Here is a 21,847-nt window from a genome sequence, read left to right on the forward strand (position 1 = left end):
CTATTGCCTACACTGAAATGGGGTGACTGCTTGATTTGATGGAATTGTTGAATCTGCTGGTACAATAAGGGGTTGCAGCATCTCAAGGCATTCCTAAAAGCTCATAAGAAACCTCCTCTCATTCATGCTGAAAATGAGACTCAAGCGCCTCAGCTTACATGCTGATGTAGAAGAATTTTTAAACAAGCAATTTGGGAATTACACCCCTTTTTGGAGATTTCAATAAGCATTTACTGTGGCCATCTGTTAAATGTCTAAAACAACTTTGTGATGGAAAGGATTTAAACCTGATGGGTTCTGGGAGTTTGTGCCCTTGCTATTCCAAAGCACCATAAGCCTTCAATAATGATATGGAAATCTCTCCCTCTCCCTTGAATATTCAAAGCAATAGGGAAGAGAAGGAAATTTTATCTTCTATTAAACTATGGAGGAGGAGGAGGAGGAGGAGGAGGAGGAGGAGGAGGAGGAGATCTACAATGAGCCAGAAGCTGAAGAAAGAGCCATAGAGTATACCAAGTTCTATCTCTACACTCCAGGAAGAGGCAAGAAAGAAAGGGTGTGAGTTGGTCTGCCATTTTTGTCTTCCTACAGAGCTGTCTGCTTGAGGCATCTAACTCTGAATTTATGTACATGTGGGACAGAGTCGCCCAGTTAAATAATTTTAAAAACAGCAAAAGAGGGGAATCTACACTAAGAACAAGAGATTTTGTAAGAGGAAAACATAAGACACAGAACAATTGCCTCTTCACAGCCACTGCTCACTGTCTTACATTCAGCTGTGATTAACCCTACACATGCAAAAGGAAGTCTTACTTGATAAACTGGAATTTATTAAAAAAAAAATAAATCTTCTCAAAGTTATAATCCAGAGATAATTACCAGGAAATCACTTTGAGTTAAATATTTTGAGTGCGGCCAATGAAAACTAATTAATATTCAAAGAGATCCTTATCCTTAATTAGAGTATTCAAAATAATTTTTAGCAAAGGAGGATAGGTCCCCTGGGGAGAGAAGGAAGAATATTAACAGAGCATGAAAGATCTGTTCTTCCTTTTGGGATAAGGAATATCTACATGATCTCAGTGGAGTTACATCAGCACAAAACCAGAGAAACATGGTTGTGAATCAGCTCATAGCAAAAGAGATGAAGGAGGCCCTTGAAGCACATTGTACTTTAAGTGAGGTGCCTAATATCAAAGCCACCCTGCAGGAAAGCAAAACAGGCAGCTGAGTGGATGAAATAAGAAATCAGCAGATGAGAGAATTATGTGTCTGGGAGTCTCTCATTCTGTACAAATATTGAAGGTTCATCCCACTCCAGGACATGTTACTTTGTTTTGCACACACCTTTGTTCAACCTGAAACCTCAATATGCTTGAAGTCCCAATTTCTATATCAATGTAGAAGGCAAACACAGAAGTTTTTACTGCAAATCTGGGCAGCTACAATATATGGAGATAGAACAGATTTCTTCCTCAAGGTGTTTCACATAGCTTTCACCTTTATTTAGCCTATCAGCTTGGCCAGCCTCTTGACTGGACTCTCAATCACCCAGAGTACCCACGCAGCTCATGGACACAAGACTTGCCTTTCCAGTTCTGTCACAGGCAGCACTGCTCTTAGGCAGCTCCTGTACTATGCCTTATCAGCTCATTGAGGAAAGATCAATAGTTTTGTGGACTTATTGGGTGAAAATGACAAAAGAAGTTGAGCAATGATAGACTCTTTCCATTATAAGACAGACCACTATGCAATGGAAATGGGTGCCTATCCTATTTAGCTTCACCACTTAAAGTCATGCTCTGTATTTTGTTATGCAGCCTTTATTAATCACAGGGCTATAGAAACCACCACAACACAGACTGCTTTATCATGGAGGAATAGACTGGACATGAAACTCAAATTTTTAACATAAATACCACATCCAGTAACCCAGCATTGTATGCCTGCAAAAGGCAACAAAGCCAGAGTTAAAAATGACAAAGTGTGTGTTCACTGCTCATGGAAACACTAAGAGTTAATAGAAAAGAGGAGCTCTTGAAAGACACTTCACAGGATATTAAGACAAAGTTAATGCTTCAGCAACAATCTCTAGTCATGCAGGACTTGGGTCCCAGTCCTGATCCATGTTAAAGGAAGGAACAAAGTTTTCTGTACTGCATATTATTGTACCCTGGATGTGTTTACACAGCTAACATTTAAACTCTGATTCTTATTTAAATTATGCTGTTAAGCACAGAACCAAGCATGATTTTGTACACTGCATCACAAAGTGAAAACCCTTTATTTAACCTGAACCAAGTCCCTGATCTCTCTGAAGAGGCTGAACTTCTGATTTTATACTTTTAGAAAGACCTTATTTTTATCAGTAATTAAATTTTATAAAGTAAACAGAATTTGTTATCTCTTTATGAAGGCCACAGCGTAAAAAGAAAGCACAGTAACTCTTTCTTATAACTTTAAGCCATTTGAAAGCACAAACATGGCTAATTAATTTCTAATTTCTAAAAACCTAATTTCTAGGTTTTTTGCAGTAATCATTAAAACCTTACTCACCTAACAATTATCACATATTCTGAAAAAGTGAAAGAAGAAATTGTCCTTGTCCCCTTATTGAAATAGCATATTGGTGTTGTTGGAAGTAATTTACTTTAGATCTGCAGTGTGTAACTGATACCCAGCAAGTACACTGAACAGTAGGCATAATTCCTTGCTGTTGCTATGGTGCTGAACATTTTTAAAATCAACAAAGTTTTTTAGGAACTTACATCCTATTTTCTGAAATGAGTAGGTATTTGACTGCAAAGAAAGTAAAATTGACTCTGGCATTTATGGCACTTAATCACTTTAAGAAATCAATTAGATGATGTGGCTATCAGCAAGTCAGATACTAGGACATGGTAACCCTGACACTAAAAATGATCTTCATTGTGGAACTTATCTGTACACACAAGAATTTAAAGCAGTTTAACTCAAATTCACTGAATTAGTATGGATTAATTCTGCTAGGCCCATGGCTAGGCAAAATCCCAAATTTCTTTCAAAAATCTGCTAATAACAATAATTTGTGTGTGCACTGAATCAATTTGCACTCTATCAGCAATGTAGCAGAATAGAGTATTTGACTTTCCTACGTACCTCTTACTTGGGCTGTCTTTTATTGAGTCCTGTTTAGATTTTAACAGTTTCACTGAACTGCGCTCTCAATTACACCTTCAGTGAGTTTTTTTGTTACAAAAACACTGTGCTAGTGAGGACAAGAAACAAGTTTTTTCACAGTGACCACTTTCTCCACTTAGTAAAATAGGGCCAAAAGCCCTGAGCTTCCAGAGGTTGTAGGGACTGGGGAGTTTGCACTCTTCACAAACTGCCCTACCCAGTGACGCCTGGCAAAGTAGATTCTAAATACAGTTTGCCCGTGGTCACGTTTAGCACCCTTCCATCTTCACAATCTTCTAAGACCTTATGGGATCTGTAACCCTTCCATACCCACCTGAAACACTCCTGGGCATGCAGTGTTGATTTGTGTTTTTGTGCAAGGAGAATACCACTCAAGTGGATGGCAGTGAAGCCCTCTGATCACTGCAGGTATGTTGGAGTGGAAAAAAATGCCATACAAAACTCATTAACTGTGCCCTACAGCCACAAGGACACTGAACAGGTACAGAAGAGGAAGAATGAGGAAACAATTCAGCCCACAGACCTCAGTGCCAAGGCACATTTTATTTAGTAGTCTAGATGAGGCTCAGAAGGTTTTGCAAGCTGCCGGTCGATTTTACAGGACACAGCTCAGGTTTTCAGCTCTGCAACAACAGAGTGAAGACAGTAAGAGCTACTCTCTGGGCAACCACATGCAGAGCAATGAGCTGGCTGAAGAGACTTCTCCCAACCCTGTAAGCCTGACATAAACCTCACACAAGTAGTGGAGATCCTCAGCACAAGCCTCTGCCTGCATTTATAGGTGCTGTCACAGCTGTAACTGGAGCGTGTTGTGCCTCTGCTGAAGACGGAGCAGCTATTACAAGTGGTTCAATGTGAAAGATGTCTGGTTTAGCTCTTAGCAGAACCTTCTGTTATTGATACCACAGGATGGCTCAGCATATAAGACCCCTTAATGCTGGATCCCATCTTATTTTTTATAGCAAACGCTGACCTCAGCAGAAGACCCAATACAGCTGCTGGGCCTCACAACTTCACTACCAGCAATAGAAAGGCATATTTTTTTAGAATGACCTACAGAAATGGTTCTATATCATTTGCATAAAGATTCTGATTTATGGCTACTGGGCCTCCACCCAGGTACCTTAGGAGCTTAGGTTGTCTTATGATATCAAGTAGTAACTACTGGTGCAATTCATTTTTGCACCACAATTGGCAGTTTGCTTATCTCAGTAAATACAAAGACATGCATTAATCACACAGGTAGTGCCAGAGATGGACTCTCATTTGCATGCTGACAACAAAATAAGCTTATTCCATTAAGGGAACTGAAGCTACATGGAAACATTGAAAATTTAATTAAGTTTCATTTATCTCCTATGGTAGCCACACAATTACTTAAGAGTCAATAGCCTAAATATAAAGTCCAACCCAAAGCATCTATGGAACTCTCAGAAGTACAAGCAGTAAGTAGCATGATATGATGACAGTAAAATATTTATTGACTGCATATGTTTGAACAAAAAAAATCACAAGTGAGTTGTAACACATGCAGATACTGCAAGCCATATTTTTTTCCATTCCACTCTTTGAGAGAATGGAAGTATTACATTTGCCTTGTTTAAACCAAATCTGAATCCAAGAAGAGACTATATTACTTGCACTATGTTGATCCTAAAGCCAAATTTCCTGAAATCTAGTTAAATTGATGAATCAAGAGATTAAATTTAATACATGGGAAGCCTCTGATACTGATACTTTTCCCATTAACTACAGCTTAACTGTAGGAAGCAGTCCCTATGTAAGTTTCTCTCCCTAATTGTAAAATATCCCATTTTTAAAGAAAAAACTAACATGGCACCTTTCTTAACAAACTGGTAGTTAATAGTTCTTATTTACTCAGTCTAGACTAAGTAATTTTAGGTTTCCTTCATCTTCTTTTTGGAATAATGAAGATGATCAGGCTCAAGAATTCAGCTGGAAGGTAAAATATAATAATTTATAGATCCATTCTTTCCAATTCAACACTTAATTGATGTAACAGTTTCCAAGAAGAATATAAAGCTTGGGTCCCCTCTTATCTCCTCATCTCATCTTACTTAACTTATTGCAACCCAACAGGGAAAGAATGAAGTTGCACATGAGTCTTTCTAGTTGTAAGCTCACAGACAGCAGAGCAGAGACTGAACTTTCATCCTTTCATGAGGCTGTGCCTATGTGCCACATGTCATCATGTTTATTTTCTAGTATTGCAAGCTCTAGTTCACTTTTCCTGACAAGGCCTCTAGACAAGAGAAAGGGTAGGGCAAACACAATGATGTGAAGATGTTTAAAAGTCAGCTTTCTTCAGCCTCCCACTATGCTGATCAAAAGCCCAGCACAAATAATTCCTAAAGTGCCAAAGAATAATCAAACCAAAATACTAAAACTTCTGGAGAGTATAAAAGGAAGGTACTGCACGATAGGTGTTGTCATGTAATTACATTAGTTTTACATTCCAAAGTATTTCCTAAATAAAGTGCAGGTAACTTGCCGTCATACACAGTGATCAGTTAGAACACACTTCACACACATAGGAAATTATTTTGGCTATTTTCTTAAAATGGGGCCAAATTAATCTGAGTGTATTACCTACATGCATTTGGCTTCAGACAACAAAACCCTATTTTTCTGTTTGCATTATAGTGAAAAGAAAAATCCCTTTTATTTTTCTTCCTTTGGCAAATTACCAGAGCTGAATAATGAGTAGAATTCAGTCAATTCACTTTCAGGGTTTTGGTTAGGTTTTGGTTTTTTTGTGTGAACAATGTTATTTGAAGAAAATGACTTCTTAATTACCTGTGGGATTGCAGTCTCCCAGAAGAATGGTTTCCACTACTCTAACTTTAATTTAGAAACCAAACTCTCTGCATTTCATATCAGAAAGACAGAACATCATTACATCACAGTGCCATGGAGTAAAATCAGCAAAGGTAACAACTGTTGATTGTTGCTGATCAGCAGATGTGGACCACTCATAATGCTTTATTATTGTGTACTTGAGAAACCAGTGTTCTGGACATTCCAGATATTTTATTTCAACATGTTCACACAGCTCTAGCTTCATTTGCCAAATGGTTTACGAGCTGATTAAAAAATTCTTATATTCTAGTTCATTGCTGATTTGTGCCAACTTAATCCATTACAGACAAAACTTGATGGCTGTTTGGTGTTACTGTGAAATACTCTTAAACTCAAAAAGATAACGCATTAAGTACACATTTTTGACAGACAAAATAGTTGTGTTTATGTGTGCCTGCCCCTAACCTCTACCCATGTTTGCTAGAACAAGGCTAACACTATTGATTTCCCATTTCCAGGGGTCTGCCTGCTACAATGTGACAGAAAATCAACATGACACAATTACGTTTAATCAAACGACTTGTTCAGGTGCAGACTGAATGCTGTTTGCACATTTAGAGACGTCCTGAAATGGCTTAGAGGGAAGCAGCTTTGACTGTTTACCTGATCAATGAGATTTTACTCTATTCTTCTTGGGGCTTACACTATCTGGACAGGATCCTTAACCTGGAGGGTAGGGAGAGTAATTGAAACAGTCCATCAGGGAGCCATGGCAGGGTGACCGCAATCCCAGGGAACATCACGCTGTGTTGCCTCCATAGAATACAGAAAGCAATACTGTGGATTGCAACACTGCCAGGAGGTACAAATAAAGGCTGTATGTGGGAAAGAGGGTTTAGTGAATTAGACCTGTCTTCAGCAGGTTTAGATGTTTAAAAGCTAAGTGAGGTTAAGTATCCCAACATGGCACTTCACCCAGTTTTAGGTGCCTCTCTAAGAGGAAAAGCATCAGGCACTACAGAAGCCCTTCAGGTGTTATTTTTTGACCTCATTGTCACATGGATGTGGAAGAATTTGCTCCATCAGAGAACCCAGGCCACAAGATCCTCCAAGAGAATTACTACCTTAATTACTACCTATTAATTAATTAATTAATTAATTACTACTTATCACTAAAGAAGGGAAAAATCTTTAGCAATCCAATTCATTTGACAAAACCAAGACACTTATAAAGTATCATATAAGTAAAATAGCATGGATCTTTTGCCTTGGACTTGAAACTAAGCTTTTAACTTCATGTAAAAATTAAGAGCTTCCCGTCCTTGGTCCACTGGTCTTGCAGGGATGTAAAATGATCCCTCAAAGGATATATATATCTTACATGCATGCATACATACATACACACACACACACAAATAGATTTTATGAATTCCAGATACATTCTAGAAAAATAACATAGTTGAAAGCTATTTCTTGTCTAAGTTATTAATTTAAACATGAAATATTCCTTTTAAAAGGAAATCATGTTAGTACTCTTTTAACGTCGAGAGTTTTCTAAATGGTATTCTCTTTTTTGTTGAACTTTTGCTTTCTTTCAAGAAGTGGACAGAGGTAATCCATTTCATTGAATCCTATCAATAAATATCTAAAACCAGCAAGTGGCTTCTTCAACATGATCTCTTTGCACCACACAGACAACTGTATGTTGGCTCTGAACTGGTGAAGTTAAAAGGCACAACAAAGGCACTTGTGCACCTGAGAATGAAAAATATTCCAGGGATAGAAGTGTTCTTGCAACTCCATCCTATGCTCCCTGTTCTGTGTAACCGCTGGATGACCCTGTATGAGCTCAAGGTACAGTTGTCAATTCTGAAGATTTACTCTGGCATCAGAAAGGTAGCAAAGGAACAGGAGGTGCATTCATATCTCCTGAATTCACACACTATTTCCGCCTCCTCTTAACCCAGGCAGAATTTGGTATAGCAGCACTTCTACCTCACATTTTCCACAAGAATAAAATCATAACTGAAGCCAGCTCTCTTTGCTTTAGCTCATTGGAAGTCCACATGGCCTTCATTAACACCATCTAAGCACTTTATAAATGGCAAAGCCCATGGATGAAAGAATCCATGTCGTGTGTTTCACGGGAATCCACAGCTAACATTTCACCAAGACTCAAAGTGGAAATGTTTCATGACTGAAGATGTTTGGCATCTTGTAACTGTGGTGTAGTGTACACTTTACACTCAGATGCAGTGTAAATTGCCCTCTCATATACCTAATACATCCCCTATCATTTAGCATATATTTAATACTATCCTCATCAATGACATCACAAATAAAATTAAAGACTGGCTCTTAAGCTTAAATACTTGCCGAAGATGGTGCTAGTCATCCTCTTTCTGTTTTCAGAATATATCTGTTGTCCAAAGAGAGAGAGCAGATAGGAAGGGAGTAATACAGCAAATTCTAAAAAGAATATAAAAATTCATAGACTAAGTTGGTCACTTCATCTTTAACATAAGGTATTAAAGGATGAAGTTCCATTTATTTATTTTTGAGAAAAATGAGTTCTACACTGTTTAAAGAATAGGAATTAATTAGTCTTTCTTTAATATTGTCATTATAGTTGTTTGTTTATCATAATGTCTACCGGATGGCAGTGAAACCATAAAGACACAGTCTACATAACTTCAGAAGCAGGTATCTATTTATATATGCAGCTTCTCATAGGAGATGTGCACACACCTCATGATTCCTTAGTACACCTCAAATAATACAGGAGGTAGAGTAACTTGTTGGTATCAGTAAAAAATATCCAAACTGATATATCCATCCAATGGAACTTCACTTGTGCTAAAAAGTGTATTCAGCTACAGGCTTTCATCTTATCCCCTCTCTCTTTTAAAAAAAACTTTCTTCAAGTATTCTACTGGGTTTGGCCCCACTACCCAAAAAGTGTATCATACATCTTGTCTCAGAATAAATCAGGCAGATAAGGAACAGCAACACAGGGAAGTTTCAAAAGAACATGGGAGGAGGTCAAACAGACACAATACCTGGTGCAGGGTAGAGGGGCCAAGGGACTTGGAAATGTAAACACCCTACAGGTGAAAAGAGCTTCTAACTGAAAGATTTGGGGTTATTTTATTTGTTTTATCATAGAATCACAGAATGGTATGGTTTGGTTTGGAAGAGACCTTAATGACCACCTACCTACAACCCGTCTGCTATAAGCAGGGTCATCTTCCACTAGACTAGGTTGCTCAGAACCCCTGTCCAACCTGTCCTTGAACACTTTCAAGGATGGGACATCCACGACTTCTCCAGACAGCCTGCTCCAGTGCGGCACCACCCTCATTCTAAAACATCTGGGTGAAGATGGGTATAAGATGAACAGCTGGAGATGTTTCCTCATTAAAACATAAATATTCAAGAAAGTATGGCCTAGGGGAGGCAGGTTTATGTAGACTTTAAAGGAGTAAGCTTTAAAGCTGTATTTTGTAACTATGTTGTTGCTATGAGTTGGAACATATTTTAATACAAAAAACTAACAAAAAGCCAAGTTTTCTCTTGCTGAAGTTTTTTTAAACATGTTTTGAGCTTGTGGACTTTGAACTCAAAACTTTTTAGCAACACTTGAATTTCCTTTACTAAGGGGTACGACAGAGGCATTCTTCCATGACTACTGACTGTAAATTGCACAAATGCATCTGATTTTACTAAAAAAATCAAAGTTAACATGAAGTGAACCTTGGGATGAGTAAAATACACAAGAATTGAAATGCAATAGCAATGGAGATTGTTCTGCACAAATGTTCAATTCTCTTCAATGTTTTTTTCTCTAGAACTGTATAACCTTTTCAATAAATTCTATGTAAATGGAAATATGTACGCTGAAACCAAAGACTAGATTATTCTTGCACTTAAGAGAAACACATCATAATGACAGAGTCAATTTAGAGACAGAAAACAGTAAATTAACAAGTCTGGAAATGTTTCTTTAGCATTTGCCTACCCATACAGATGGTAGCATAAGCGTTGTACTTTGTGTTGGCACAGGTAAGGGGACTTGAAACAAAGCAGCTACACAATAGCTACTATGAGTCTTCATTTTCTAACATACACTTCTGACTGACTTCTGGGACATAAGACAGGGTACTGAAGGGGTCTCTTTGCTGAGGCAAAGCATGTGTGTGCGCAGACAGGTGTAAACTGTGTGACACTCTTACCTGCAGAAACAGACTGCCATAGAAAAGTCTCATTACAAATAGTCCAAATTTCAGGTTCCAAAGAAAGTCCCCAGCTTTTTTATCAATAATTAATTCTAGGCTGAATTTATAGGCATGGGTAGTTCATGTTATGTTGGTCTTGAAATACTTCCATGTAACTCCTTTCCTAGTCAATGAAGAGGAGATTGCGATGTTTGAGTGATCAGACCTGGTGAAAAACGTGTTTGTCCTGAAAAACATCCCCTCTGTCTTTCTTTTTAAAAAGGGCTTCTGTTTTCAAGATCAAGACTTTTGGAAAACCCATTGAGACCCAAGAGATCAACAGCCATGTGGTTGTTATGGCTTTTTATTCCCTGGCAACTTCAGGTATTATTGGCTTTCTGGTTTTGTTCCTTTAAATGGGAGGCTGAAAAATTCTAAGTATGCAGCGAAGTTTCCAATGCAAAGAAAGCATGACATTTGTTTCAAAGTGCTAAGTCTTTCCACAGATGAGTTTCAAATGAAAAGCAATTCTACAAAATTACTATTTCCTCTCAAAGCTTTTTGTTTGTTTATTTTCTTGGAGAATAGTGTGTTGAGACCTGCAGCATTTCTTTGATGTATCTGTTCTCTTTTATATTAACAATAATTTTCAGTCTTGAAAAAAAAAATTTAAAAGACATCCAAAAGAGATCTCTAATATATTATAGACAGGACTTTGGTCTACTTCATGGTGCCTCAGGGAAGTTCAATTTTGTAGTTTATAAAATTATAAAATGACAGAAGGCTAAGAGTTGGAGGGAACCTTAAAGACCTTCTAGTTGCCCCCACGCCATGGGCAGGGATACATCCCATTAGACCAGGTTGCTTAAGACCTTGTCCAGACTGGCTCTGAACACAGCCGAGGTTGGTGCACCAACCTTCTTGGGCAACCCGAGCTCCAGTACCTCACCAGATTCAAAGGAAATAATTTTTTTCTAATATCTAACCTAATTTCATGTCTTTCAATTTGTACCAATTACTCCTTGTCCTAGCACTACAGCTCCTGATGAAGAGCCCCTCTCTGACTTCCCTGTGGGCTCCTTCAGATACTGGAAGGTTGTTTGAGGTCTCCACACAACTTTCTCTTCTCCAGGTTCAACAGCCACAACTTTCTCAGTATGTCTTCATAGAAAAGGTGCTCCAGTTCTCTTAATCCTAATCCTTATACACCTAATCCCTTCTTACTGATTGAAAGGTTTCCCATAATGACATGAAACAATATCAAAAACAGTGATGGAAGGAGGAGTAAAGAAGACAAGAGGTATGAACTGTCTACATAAGATCTTCTAAAACTACAGTTTTAATGTTTTTTGAAAAGATGGTGGCATGCTTAAGCTTACAACTCAAAATCCATCCAATTTTAAAAATTATATGTACAAATTGTACCATGTACCAACCTCACAGACACTGCTTACAAATTTAAACAAGTATTCACTCTGGCATCAAAATGCGCAACAGAAAAGGTTTGTTATTCAAGTAAGTTACTTGGAAAATCTAGAATAAAGAAGTAGCTCCTCTACCACTGCCTAAAAGTTACAAAAACAGGTGATTTCATGCTTAAGAGTAGACTCCTAAAATGAAATAATGCATTTCAAAAATTGTATTTGTGAGAATATTAACAAAAGTAATGATTGTTAAATAATGGGTGCAACACAAAAATCCAACCCAAGCCACTCACCCTACCGAATCAGACTTAGCGTTAAGCATCACATATCCCAATTCACAAAGCCAATGTTTACAGTTGCTGAAGTATTAACAATCTTTAATGTCATCCAAACTTTGAATAGGTTGAACCCAATGCATTTACTTCAAAAATAGAATTTCATTCCTTAAGCAAGTTCATTTTCTTTTGGTTTTAACTGGTTTTGGGGGGTTTTTTTCTTATGTATGTGATTAAAGGAAGGAAAATCACACAGCAAAAGTAGTATGTTTTTGGCTTGTTTTGTTGTCTTGTTTTTTTTGAAATACAAATTGCATAAGAATTATATTCTGCCTCTAAGAATGTACTTGACAGGTATGTTTCAAGAGTACTTTGTTGTCCCTGAGGATGGTATTTATATAATCTAATTTCAGACACCCAGCTCATATAATTTACATCATTCTCTAGGAGTTCTTACTAAATAAACCCCAGGAAGTAAGCAATTCACATACTCTAAATAAGAACATTCCTATGTGTACAAGGGAGATGGTGAAATTGCTCTCTTAAGCATTAGATTATTTTTAGTTTTTTGCTTTCACCCATTTCCCCTGCTATTAAAATTAGCTCTATTAGTTCCAGAGTTTCTTAATTTTGAAGACTTAAGCAACATATACAACATGGACATTCTTCCTCTCTACCTCTCCTTTCATTACTAGAGATATCTTATTTAAATGCTTTACTATATATTTCAAAAGCATCTTAAAGAATCACCAGAAACTGACAAAATCAGGGAAGTCAGACAGAGAAAGAATAATTACACAAACACAGTGTGAGAACTTCTTTTCAAACTACTAATTTTCTAGAAGGAACTTTTGTTTTGAAGGCGACCCTATATGAGCTAGATTCCAGCAGCTAAGGCAGAAGTACAGGAGTTTGGGAAGCAGCAGGAATTGGGTCAGGAAAGGAGGGGAGAACACCAGGCTCATGCCAGTGAAGCACAAGAGGCTGGAAGAACAGTACAGCTGGCCTTCACAATATCAGAAAATGCTAGTTGAGGGCAAGTCATATCTAGGTCTAAGTTTCTATATTAACCAGTTCTTTGCTTACACTCACAGCTGGAACATATCACCTCTTAGTTTCTTCTCTGAATGTGACACAGGAAATAATCTTGTTCAACAGAGCAATTGAATTTTGCAGAATTCCTCTAGTGTGCCCTAAAATGTTACAGCTCACTATAGTGAATGTGCAATGTGAAGAAGTTGCTGCCTTTTATGTTATACAGAAACCTTTCAAAAATGCCTGATTTACCCTTTTCCATTCCAAAAAGCTTTCAAAACCCAGGTGGATAAAGTTTAGAGCAGCTTGATCTCATCTCATAGCTGTTCTTTAAGCAAGAGCTTTGATTAGAGAGATTGTGAGCATTCTCACAACAATAAATAATCCTCTGATCATGTTAAATAGCATTCAAACCCAAGTATTTTTAAAAAAGCAATATGCGCCCCTGGACTACCTGATAAGGAAGCATAACTCTATAATAAGCATCTAAATACTAGGATTTGAGTTTAAATTCAAATTACAAAATACCCCAATAATTATTAACTCAAAGATTTTCCTTAAAGCTAAATTAACAGTTCTGCCTGATTCACAAAGTACCTGTACTATAACACAACTACAATATTTAAGCTTGTAGAAGTGAGTAGCTTCAATACACACAGTGAAAAAATCTACTGAAGAGATTTCTATACACAACTTTTAATGAAAACTCAGAGAAAGAGCATGACCTAGCAGCAAGACTTTTTGGTTTTTCTTTGTTGTACAGCATTGGATTTACATGCAGCATTATTAAATGGTAACCTATCTAGACAATAACATATCTAAGATATAAGCATCATTCGAATTAAGTTCATTTTCACTAAGGCAATGAGTCAAAATTCCCTATTAAAAACTTGAATACAAAAATATGAGTTTTAACGAACAAGCAACAAACACACACATTATATATTCTCTGATTAAAACATTATGCAATAGAAATTCCAAGTTTATGTGTTACAAAATAAAATGAGGTAACAGGTACAAGTCATGGTCGACAGGAAATTGAAAAGTTTCGAAGTTTGTCCCAGAAGAATCCTCTTATATTTCCTTTCTGAAAATGTGTTTTATCAGCTTCTTAAGGTGTCAAAAATGGAATAAAGCTTTTTATAAGCAAATGTATTCTCTTCAAGAGTGAAAGAGCAAATTCAACAGTTATCAAAAAGCAGCACTGGCAAAAGTTCACCAAATACACTATTCAGCCTTAAAATATAATTCAGGTATTAAAACTGAATAGTTGTAATAAAAGTTTAATCCTCATGGTGCATAGTAGACAATTGCTGGTCATGTGAAAGCTTTTAAAAGTTAGTCACATCTGTAAATGTCAAAACTTTTTAGCAACTTTTTTTCTCTCCAAACCCCACTTTATAATCAACAGTTTTCAGTTGGAGAAAAAGATCAAAAAATCACAACTTGAAGAATGTGGAAAATATTTTTAAACAGGAAATATATCTGAGGAAACTAAATTTTACTTAAGAAATATGTATATAGAACGAAAATAGAAAATATGTATATGGAACAAAAATATGTACATTTTTTAGTCTTGATTTAAATGTTAGATTTGATTACCTAGATCTTGATAGAAAAAAGTCTTCTTGGACTAGCTACTGTTCAGAAAAAGAACTGATAAATGTCATGGACGAGACTTTTAAAAATTCTGATGCCATTCTTTAAGCTACAATTTACCTCATTTGTTCTGGCAACATTTACCCATGACAGCAGTGCTCAGTGTGTAGAATATTATAGGATGTGGGAGTTCACAGTAATATTACTTCATTGTTCAACATTAACCATCATACATAGCTTAAAAAAGGCAAGATATTTAATTACACGAGTTTATCTTTGGTGCACAACTTGTAACTGTTTAGTACACTTATCTCTCAAGCAGTTGATCTGAATTACACTGCTTGCAAAGAGTATTAGGGCTTTCCAGATGAGAATTAAATTGAAGCAACTAGACTACAGCACTGTAATGCTCAAGGGGAATTAATGGAATTTTAGACATATTCTGGAGAATGTCAATTTCAATTCTTACAACTATTTACTGAAATAATAAGACATTTGAGTTCTAGTAAAACTCTGGTGACTCGAGTAATGCTGATTTTTGGGGTCAGAAAATAACTATATGTACAAAAGTAGTCCATACTCATGCAGCTGAAATAAAAGATCTCAGCTACTTATCCTAAGACATACAAGGCAGGAGAAAACATATCTGGCCAGAAAAGACATGTTATAACAAAATCCAGCTGAACATTTTTCAGGTGTGCAGATTGAAAATGACAAGCAGTTGGATATAAACTAAAGCATGACCTTCACACCTGTAATTGCTGATCTTTTCCACTCCTGTCAGACCTCCAATTCATATAAGAACCTGAAACCTCTTACTTAAATCACTGTTTTGACAGTGGCCCCCTTCAAATCTTTACTCCTTCCCTCCTCTGCCACAGACACACCTGGCTCTGCTGTGCTTGACAACCTTCTTGGCAGCCACAGCTCTCACCTGGCCAGCCACTACTGCCACACAGAGCTGCTCACATCATCTTAGCTGCCTACAAAGCTACAGCACTTGCCCCATGACTGCATGGGCTCCTTCTGTGCCTCCCCACACCTGCTTCCGTGTGCTCCAACACACACTGAGGACTACACCTTTTCATTCTTCACACAATAAAGTATCTGGTGTTAATGCCAGAGCATAATGGAGCTTTCCCATTTATTGAATAAATGAACTTGCTATGGTAGTGTTATTTCAGAGCAGTGTAAACCAGCCTGGGTGACTCTCACATGCCCTACAGCTAAACTCACTGCAGGGAAATTCACAGTGCCTTTTCTTGTGAAAAGCACCTAGAGATTGATCAGCAGTTTCTGGACTAAAGGCAAATCCGTGAAAAGAAATGCCACAAACAAGACAACAATCAAATACCCTTGCAGCATTACCTTCCTCACCCAGAAGTGCTGACTAAACTTTACCTTTGCTGAAATGTAGAATGCAGAAGGAAAAGGCCCAGGATCAGCAGAAGTTACCAGGGTGCACAAGGAAAGGGCTTAGTTCAGCCATCTTCTCCATCACACACGGAGTGCCACACACACACCACATCATCAGAAAGGCAGGCAACAAGCAAAAGCACAGTTCTTTCCTGACACATGAGAAGCCCAGGGAATCTCCAATAATTGGGACGTAGGGTTTTAATTTTTTTTTCCTTGTAAGTCAGGGCAAGCAGACTGCCTGCGGAGAGCACTGTTCTAGACAGCACAAGCAGCTAGGTGTATCTACCTAGTTGCTAAGTTATTATTATGAAAACCCTCTACAAAAACATGCCCATTTAACCAGGCTTAACACAATCCTGGAGGCTTTGCTTTCCATCTCCTTTGTGCATGTGTTTCATGCATATTTATTTATTTATTTATTTATAGTAAATAAATAATAATAATTTATTTATAACAAAATTCTTACCTATTCCAAAAATTTAATTTATTTCAAAGAGGTATATAAACTTGGGTTTTCTTCAGTAATAGTTCATTAACAAACTTGAAGCTACCAATAGCAGGACAAAACACTGGTCTTTTGAGAATGAAGAAGAAGTAAATCTCAAAATGCAGAGTTATTGTTGGAAGATTAATTCTAGCTACTGATATCTAACAGGATAAAAACCTAAAACTAGGCACTCACGCTGCATACATTAAGTAGATAGAAAAATGCAACGCCTGTAAAAATTTTGTAAACTCTATATCATTAAAAATGACAACAGGATTTCAAAAGTGTCTTCAGTAATGCTCAATGGAGACCAAACTTAGTTACTACATTGGCATACCAGAAAATATATTTACATACGCAGAACCAGAGGGGACATCTTCAAACTACCATTTTTTTAAAAGAACAAACCACACTGTTCATGTGCGGGCTTTATCACAACGCCTTTTCACAAAAATATTGATAGAAAGTTTTGATACTCAAACAGTTTAAACAAACTTGTTACAGAGCACTGATAGATCTGCAACATTTGTAATACTCCTTCACCATGCACATAACATTCTCACAATGCACCATTTCTTCTGAAACATACAATACATGCACTGGTGACAGTATAAAAATAATACATGCACTGGTGACAGTATAAAAATAAAAAAATAGTGTAAGAGGGTTTTTCTCATTTGAAAAATGCAAATTTTTTCCCCAGATGCTTAACAGTATTATTCTCTTACAAAAACTGAGATGTTCTGCACAATTTTGGTTTCACTTGTGCTCACTCTGAATTGCATAACATATCTGAAGTATTAATATTCCCCAAAATTTGATCAAGACCACTTAAACTCTACTTAGGCTGAATTACACAATACTTAAAAAATAAATCTAGTATTTCTAGATGTGTTCTAACTTTATTAAGTATTTCACTTACTCTCCATAGTCCCAATAAATTATGTGTTTTATTGAGAGCAACTCCTTTACAATTACTTCTAATAGGCAAGATATATCCATTGTAATTTGTCACTTGCATAATTAAATAAAAAGTCCTACCTTTCTCAAAGAACAGAGCACAGCATTCCTAGTGCAAAAAACAAGAATTCAGTCTGAAGCAGGGCTACACTTCTCTTGTATTTTGAAAAAAAGCTGAAAAATTTTACAACTGTCAGAGAACTGTGCAATTAAAGCCTGCCGTAAACATCATAATCCAAAAATGCTGTAAGAGTCCCTTTCTTCCAAGAACTTGTCAATGAAAGGTTGTCAATGAAAGGTCCCATCAGCCACTCAAAGAATGTGTACAAAAATAATTTAATTGGAATATTCTATGAAGCAGGTAATTTTACCAAGAGCTCAGACATTGACATATTGATTCCTGTTAAAGGGACACCTACACTAACCAGTGTTCAAGGGCTGATTAAACTATAATGTTCCCCCAAATCTTATTTCAAGAGAATTTCTCATATCTTTTTTTTAAATTAGAAAAAATATTACAAATCCAAAAGTGAGTCCATTTTTGGGGTGAAAGGTGGGTTTGCTTTGTTTCTCCAAACAACATGGGAGAAGGTCCCTTTAACAAGGAAGGAGATAGGTATCACTTAATCAGGATGTGGGAATGGAATCTGTACCTATGGGTAAATGGCAATGCGTTCTGTGTTGGTTCAGCCCTTGGTTCTGAGTTCTGCGTCACTTCTGGCATCGCTCGCTCGTCATCTGTCCCATTAATGCTCTCCGGAGTTAAAGGAGACTGAATATCCCCTCCAGCTGATTCCTTAAGTGAAAAAAACAACATATTGAAATTACAAACTGACCTGCCCAGAAAGGTTATGTACATAAAAGCACTAACCTTCATTCTTAAACAACACACAAACTTTAGTTAGTATTAATATGGTGTTCAGATTTCCAGCATCCTTCATGGTCCCGTTTCATCATTTCTATTTAATACAAAATATATTACCAAAAGATTCACATTATCTTACACAAAACACAACTGGCATATGAATTCCTTGCAAGATCCAACCTTTCACTTACTACAGACCTCTCTCTTACCTGGTATTACATTCCACCCTCATTCTGATACACAGTGGGTAACCCTTGACACTTGGAATTCTTGTCTCATACTTTACATTCTAATGCAGTGAAACAAACAATTCTGGTATTTGTTTCAAAATCCAGCTTTTGTGCTGTTTATTAACCAAAGTGAAGGTTAATAGTAGGAGGGCCATTTGTAGTGTGTTCCAGTTTCACCTATGAGCCATCTCCAAAGAATACTTGTTCACTAAAGTACAGGCAAAAATTTTCATAGGCATGTTAGCCTGGCCTAGCTCTTGCTGGTCATGCTATTATCGGTGAAGTAGGATACTCCAGCTACAGCCAGGTGTACACATAGCTATGGCTATGCAATTGAACACCTGGAGAACTTAATGGCTGCCTCCCAGCAGAAGGCACTGCTGTGGTTTTCATTACCTTTCATCACACCAGCATGTACATTTGTGTATACTTTTAAGAAAGTATGAAAAAAAGAAGAGAGTTGATAATATAAAGAGGCAAAAAAAAATATTCTATACAAATGGCATGGTTTTGTCTCCTCCTCCTCCTCCTATTATTATTGTTATTATTATCATCATCTAATAGGATAGAACAGTTTCCACTGACAATAAATAAAAGACTTTCTGGATCTAAATGGTTTTCTTCTATTTTTTTCTTCTTCTCAAACTACATTATATATTATAAAAATTTACATACCACAGTTTAAAATATCTGAATAGCTTTAAGATATAGAAGCCTCTTTAAGATAAAATTCCTGCAACACTACTACTAGATACATAAAATCAGAGTGTACTTATTAAAATGTTTTAAATGTGAGTGCAAAAAATTATTTCAATAGAAGGAAAAAATTACAATTTCCATCTAAGCCTTTTTTTTCATTAAAGTACTTCCATAGACTTCTAATATTAATGAAATTCAAGTAACAAAAATTAAGGCAGAAAAACATCTCAGTCTATGTAATAGCTAAAGGTTCATGGCCTGCAAATTCATGAACAAAAGAAACAGCAGTTTTTAATGTGTTTCTCCCCCACAAAAAGTACAGGTTAATCAGTGCTTCCACACATTCACAACTACCCCTGCCTGATAAGTAATTTATTTGCAGACAACTCTAATGGAGCTGACTATGAACAAAGCACCAAATGTAACTGAAAAAGCCACTTACATTTGTGAAAAGATTTTTCACAAATGTTTACAAATAATATTTTCCCATTTTATATTAATTAGAGGAGTAAAAGTATTTTAGAAACATTTTGTGAGATGTGCATCTGTAATTAAGTTTTTATTGCATACCATTATAACTTCACATATCCACTCCAGATTTCACAAAATTGGACCTAACATTGTGATCTTTAGTATTTAAATTAAACATAATAGTGGGGTATTCATCAAAAGACATCTTATATTTCAACATCTTTAAAAAAACCCACAGAAGTGAGGGTTGCATCTTTTCTGCACTTACAGAAGAGTCCTTAAAGTAAAACAAGTAGACTTACAGCACAAATCAAACCACCTTTTAGTGATAACAATAAGGGACAGAAAAAATACAAGTTAGTGGTTCTAAAATAATGAACAAAAAACCCCCAAATATAGCATGTTTAGATATTGGGTATTATACTGTTATCTCAGTAAGGATTCCATACACCTTCTTCGCTCAGCTATTCTTCATAGTGCTTCTCTGCACTGGCTGGCAGTGGATAAGTCTACCAGCTACTGCCATCCAGACAGGTATGAAACATTTTTTGCAGTACTTGTTGCAAAAATTCATATAACATCTTGGATCTTTTTCCAAGCTCTAAGTGAATTTTGTACTTCTACAGAGAAAAAGACATCATAATGATGATATTATTAGAATCACAGACAAGACTGTGATTTTTAATATTTACCACCCCACAATTTCAGAAACCAAAAAAGGTCTTAATCTGAAATGACTAGGGTCAGAAAAACACTATCAGAGCACAGTCATCCTTAGAAGAAAAGGACTGAGGTTCAGATGCCAACTGATTGGGGTGAATCCTCTCAAGACTGATGGGGTGCAACTGCAGACTGCTCTATTTTGTTATGCACTTAAATCTAATTAAGGTTGCTTTAAATTAAAAGAAAGGGGTGCAGGTAGGTAGACACAGTTGTCAGGCTATTGCTTCATGCAGTTCAGTGAACTTCAGATTTAAGTGCATGGGGAAGCTAGTAACTGAGAAATGGGTGGTTTGCCACGGCGAGATCCATGAGTTTTATAACAAAAGCAAAATTATTTCCTGTATTACAAGATGGATCTGGGAAATAGGAGGTGGCAAAGCAGGGGACCCAGTATTTCAGTTTTATGTAAACATAGTAAGAGGACTGCAAGTTTTTATTACCTAAGGCTCAGTTAAATGGACACCAGATGGTATAGCTATGTGCATAGGTGGTCTTAGAAGTCCCAAAATAGACAACGTCTTTCTAGACCAAAGCCTCCAGACATACCAGATATACCTAAATTGTGTACTATTATTTGAATCTGTCTTCATACAGATGGCTTTAAAGTACAGGTTCTCTGACACAGAAACAATATGCTACTCTTAATCTCAAGAAAGCCCAGGGTACTCAATGGGACTTACACATAAAAAAGCAGCACCTCTCTTCTAATTTGGTGGTCCAGGCCACTGTCTTTCTCTGAACAAGTAAAGTTCTCTTTATAGTTAAGGTAAATGGTGATTTTATCTATTATCTGATATTCTGGAAAATTAAAGTAAAGCCTGCTGGTAGGCAGGCGGAGAACAGGAGGTATTAAAGAAATAGGGAGAATGAAGAGTTTAAAATTAGCATGACCATTGCTTAGGGGACAAGGCACTCCTGCTATAAAGAAACTGCGAATTAGGCTATGTATGGTTTTCTTTCTACCATGTGTTTCCCACACACTAAAAAAATCCAAAGAACATATTCCATTCCAAATGAAACAAAATATCAAAAAAACACATGGAACTTCTACTTCCTGGCCATTGAGGCCCTTTTAGGAGCAACACTTTGCTAAAGCACCTAACACTTGACAGAATCAACCTAATTTTAGTGGACTTAAGGCAAAATTGCTCTGAAATTTTAAATGGCTAGAGTCTGCTAAATATTTGAACTACAAATACGTATCAAATTTCTGAGATATTTTTGCTGCTATCTCTCGATTTCTATTTCTCTGCAGTTTCCCAAGTTTTTGCATGGCATTCAGAATTGAAACTCACACATAGCAGAGATATTTTCAGGCTTGCATCAAACAATAGTGAACAGCAAATGTCTTGTGCAGTGTTTTGTTACATTAATTGTAGAGATATTTCATAAAGACTCAATCTGTAAGGGCATACTGAGGCAGAAAAGTGTACTTTTACTCTTTCA

At 36.7% G+C, this 21,847-nt stretch overlaps 1 protein-coding gene across 1 annotated transcript in view; it reads right to left on the reverse strand.

Annotated features, from left to right (window-relative positions):
- HOMER1 (homer scaffold protein 1) overlaps positions 1-21,847 on the reverse strand; it is an 87,940-nt gene that overhangs the window by 28,917 nt on the left and 37,176 nt on the right. Inside the window, exon 5 of the mRNA XM_059491979.1 lies at positions 18,067-18,209. Within this exon, the coding sequence (XP_059347962.1) occupies positions 18,067-18,209 (143 nt within the window). The remainder of the gene's footprint in view (positions 1-18,066; positions 18,210-21,847) is intronic.

This window comes from Ammospiza nelsoni, chromosome Z (genome assembly GCF_027579445.1).
Source record: "Ammospiza nelsoni isolate bAmmNel1 chromosome Z, bAmmNel1.pri, whole genome shotgun sequence".
NCBI classification, from domain to species: domain Eukaryota; kingdom Metazoa; phylum Chordata; class Aves; order Passeriformes; family Passerellidae; genus Ammospiza; species Ammospiza nelsoni.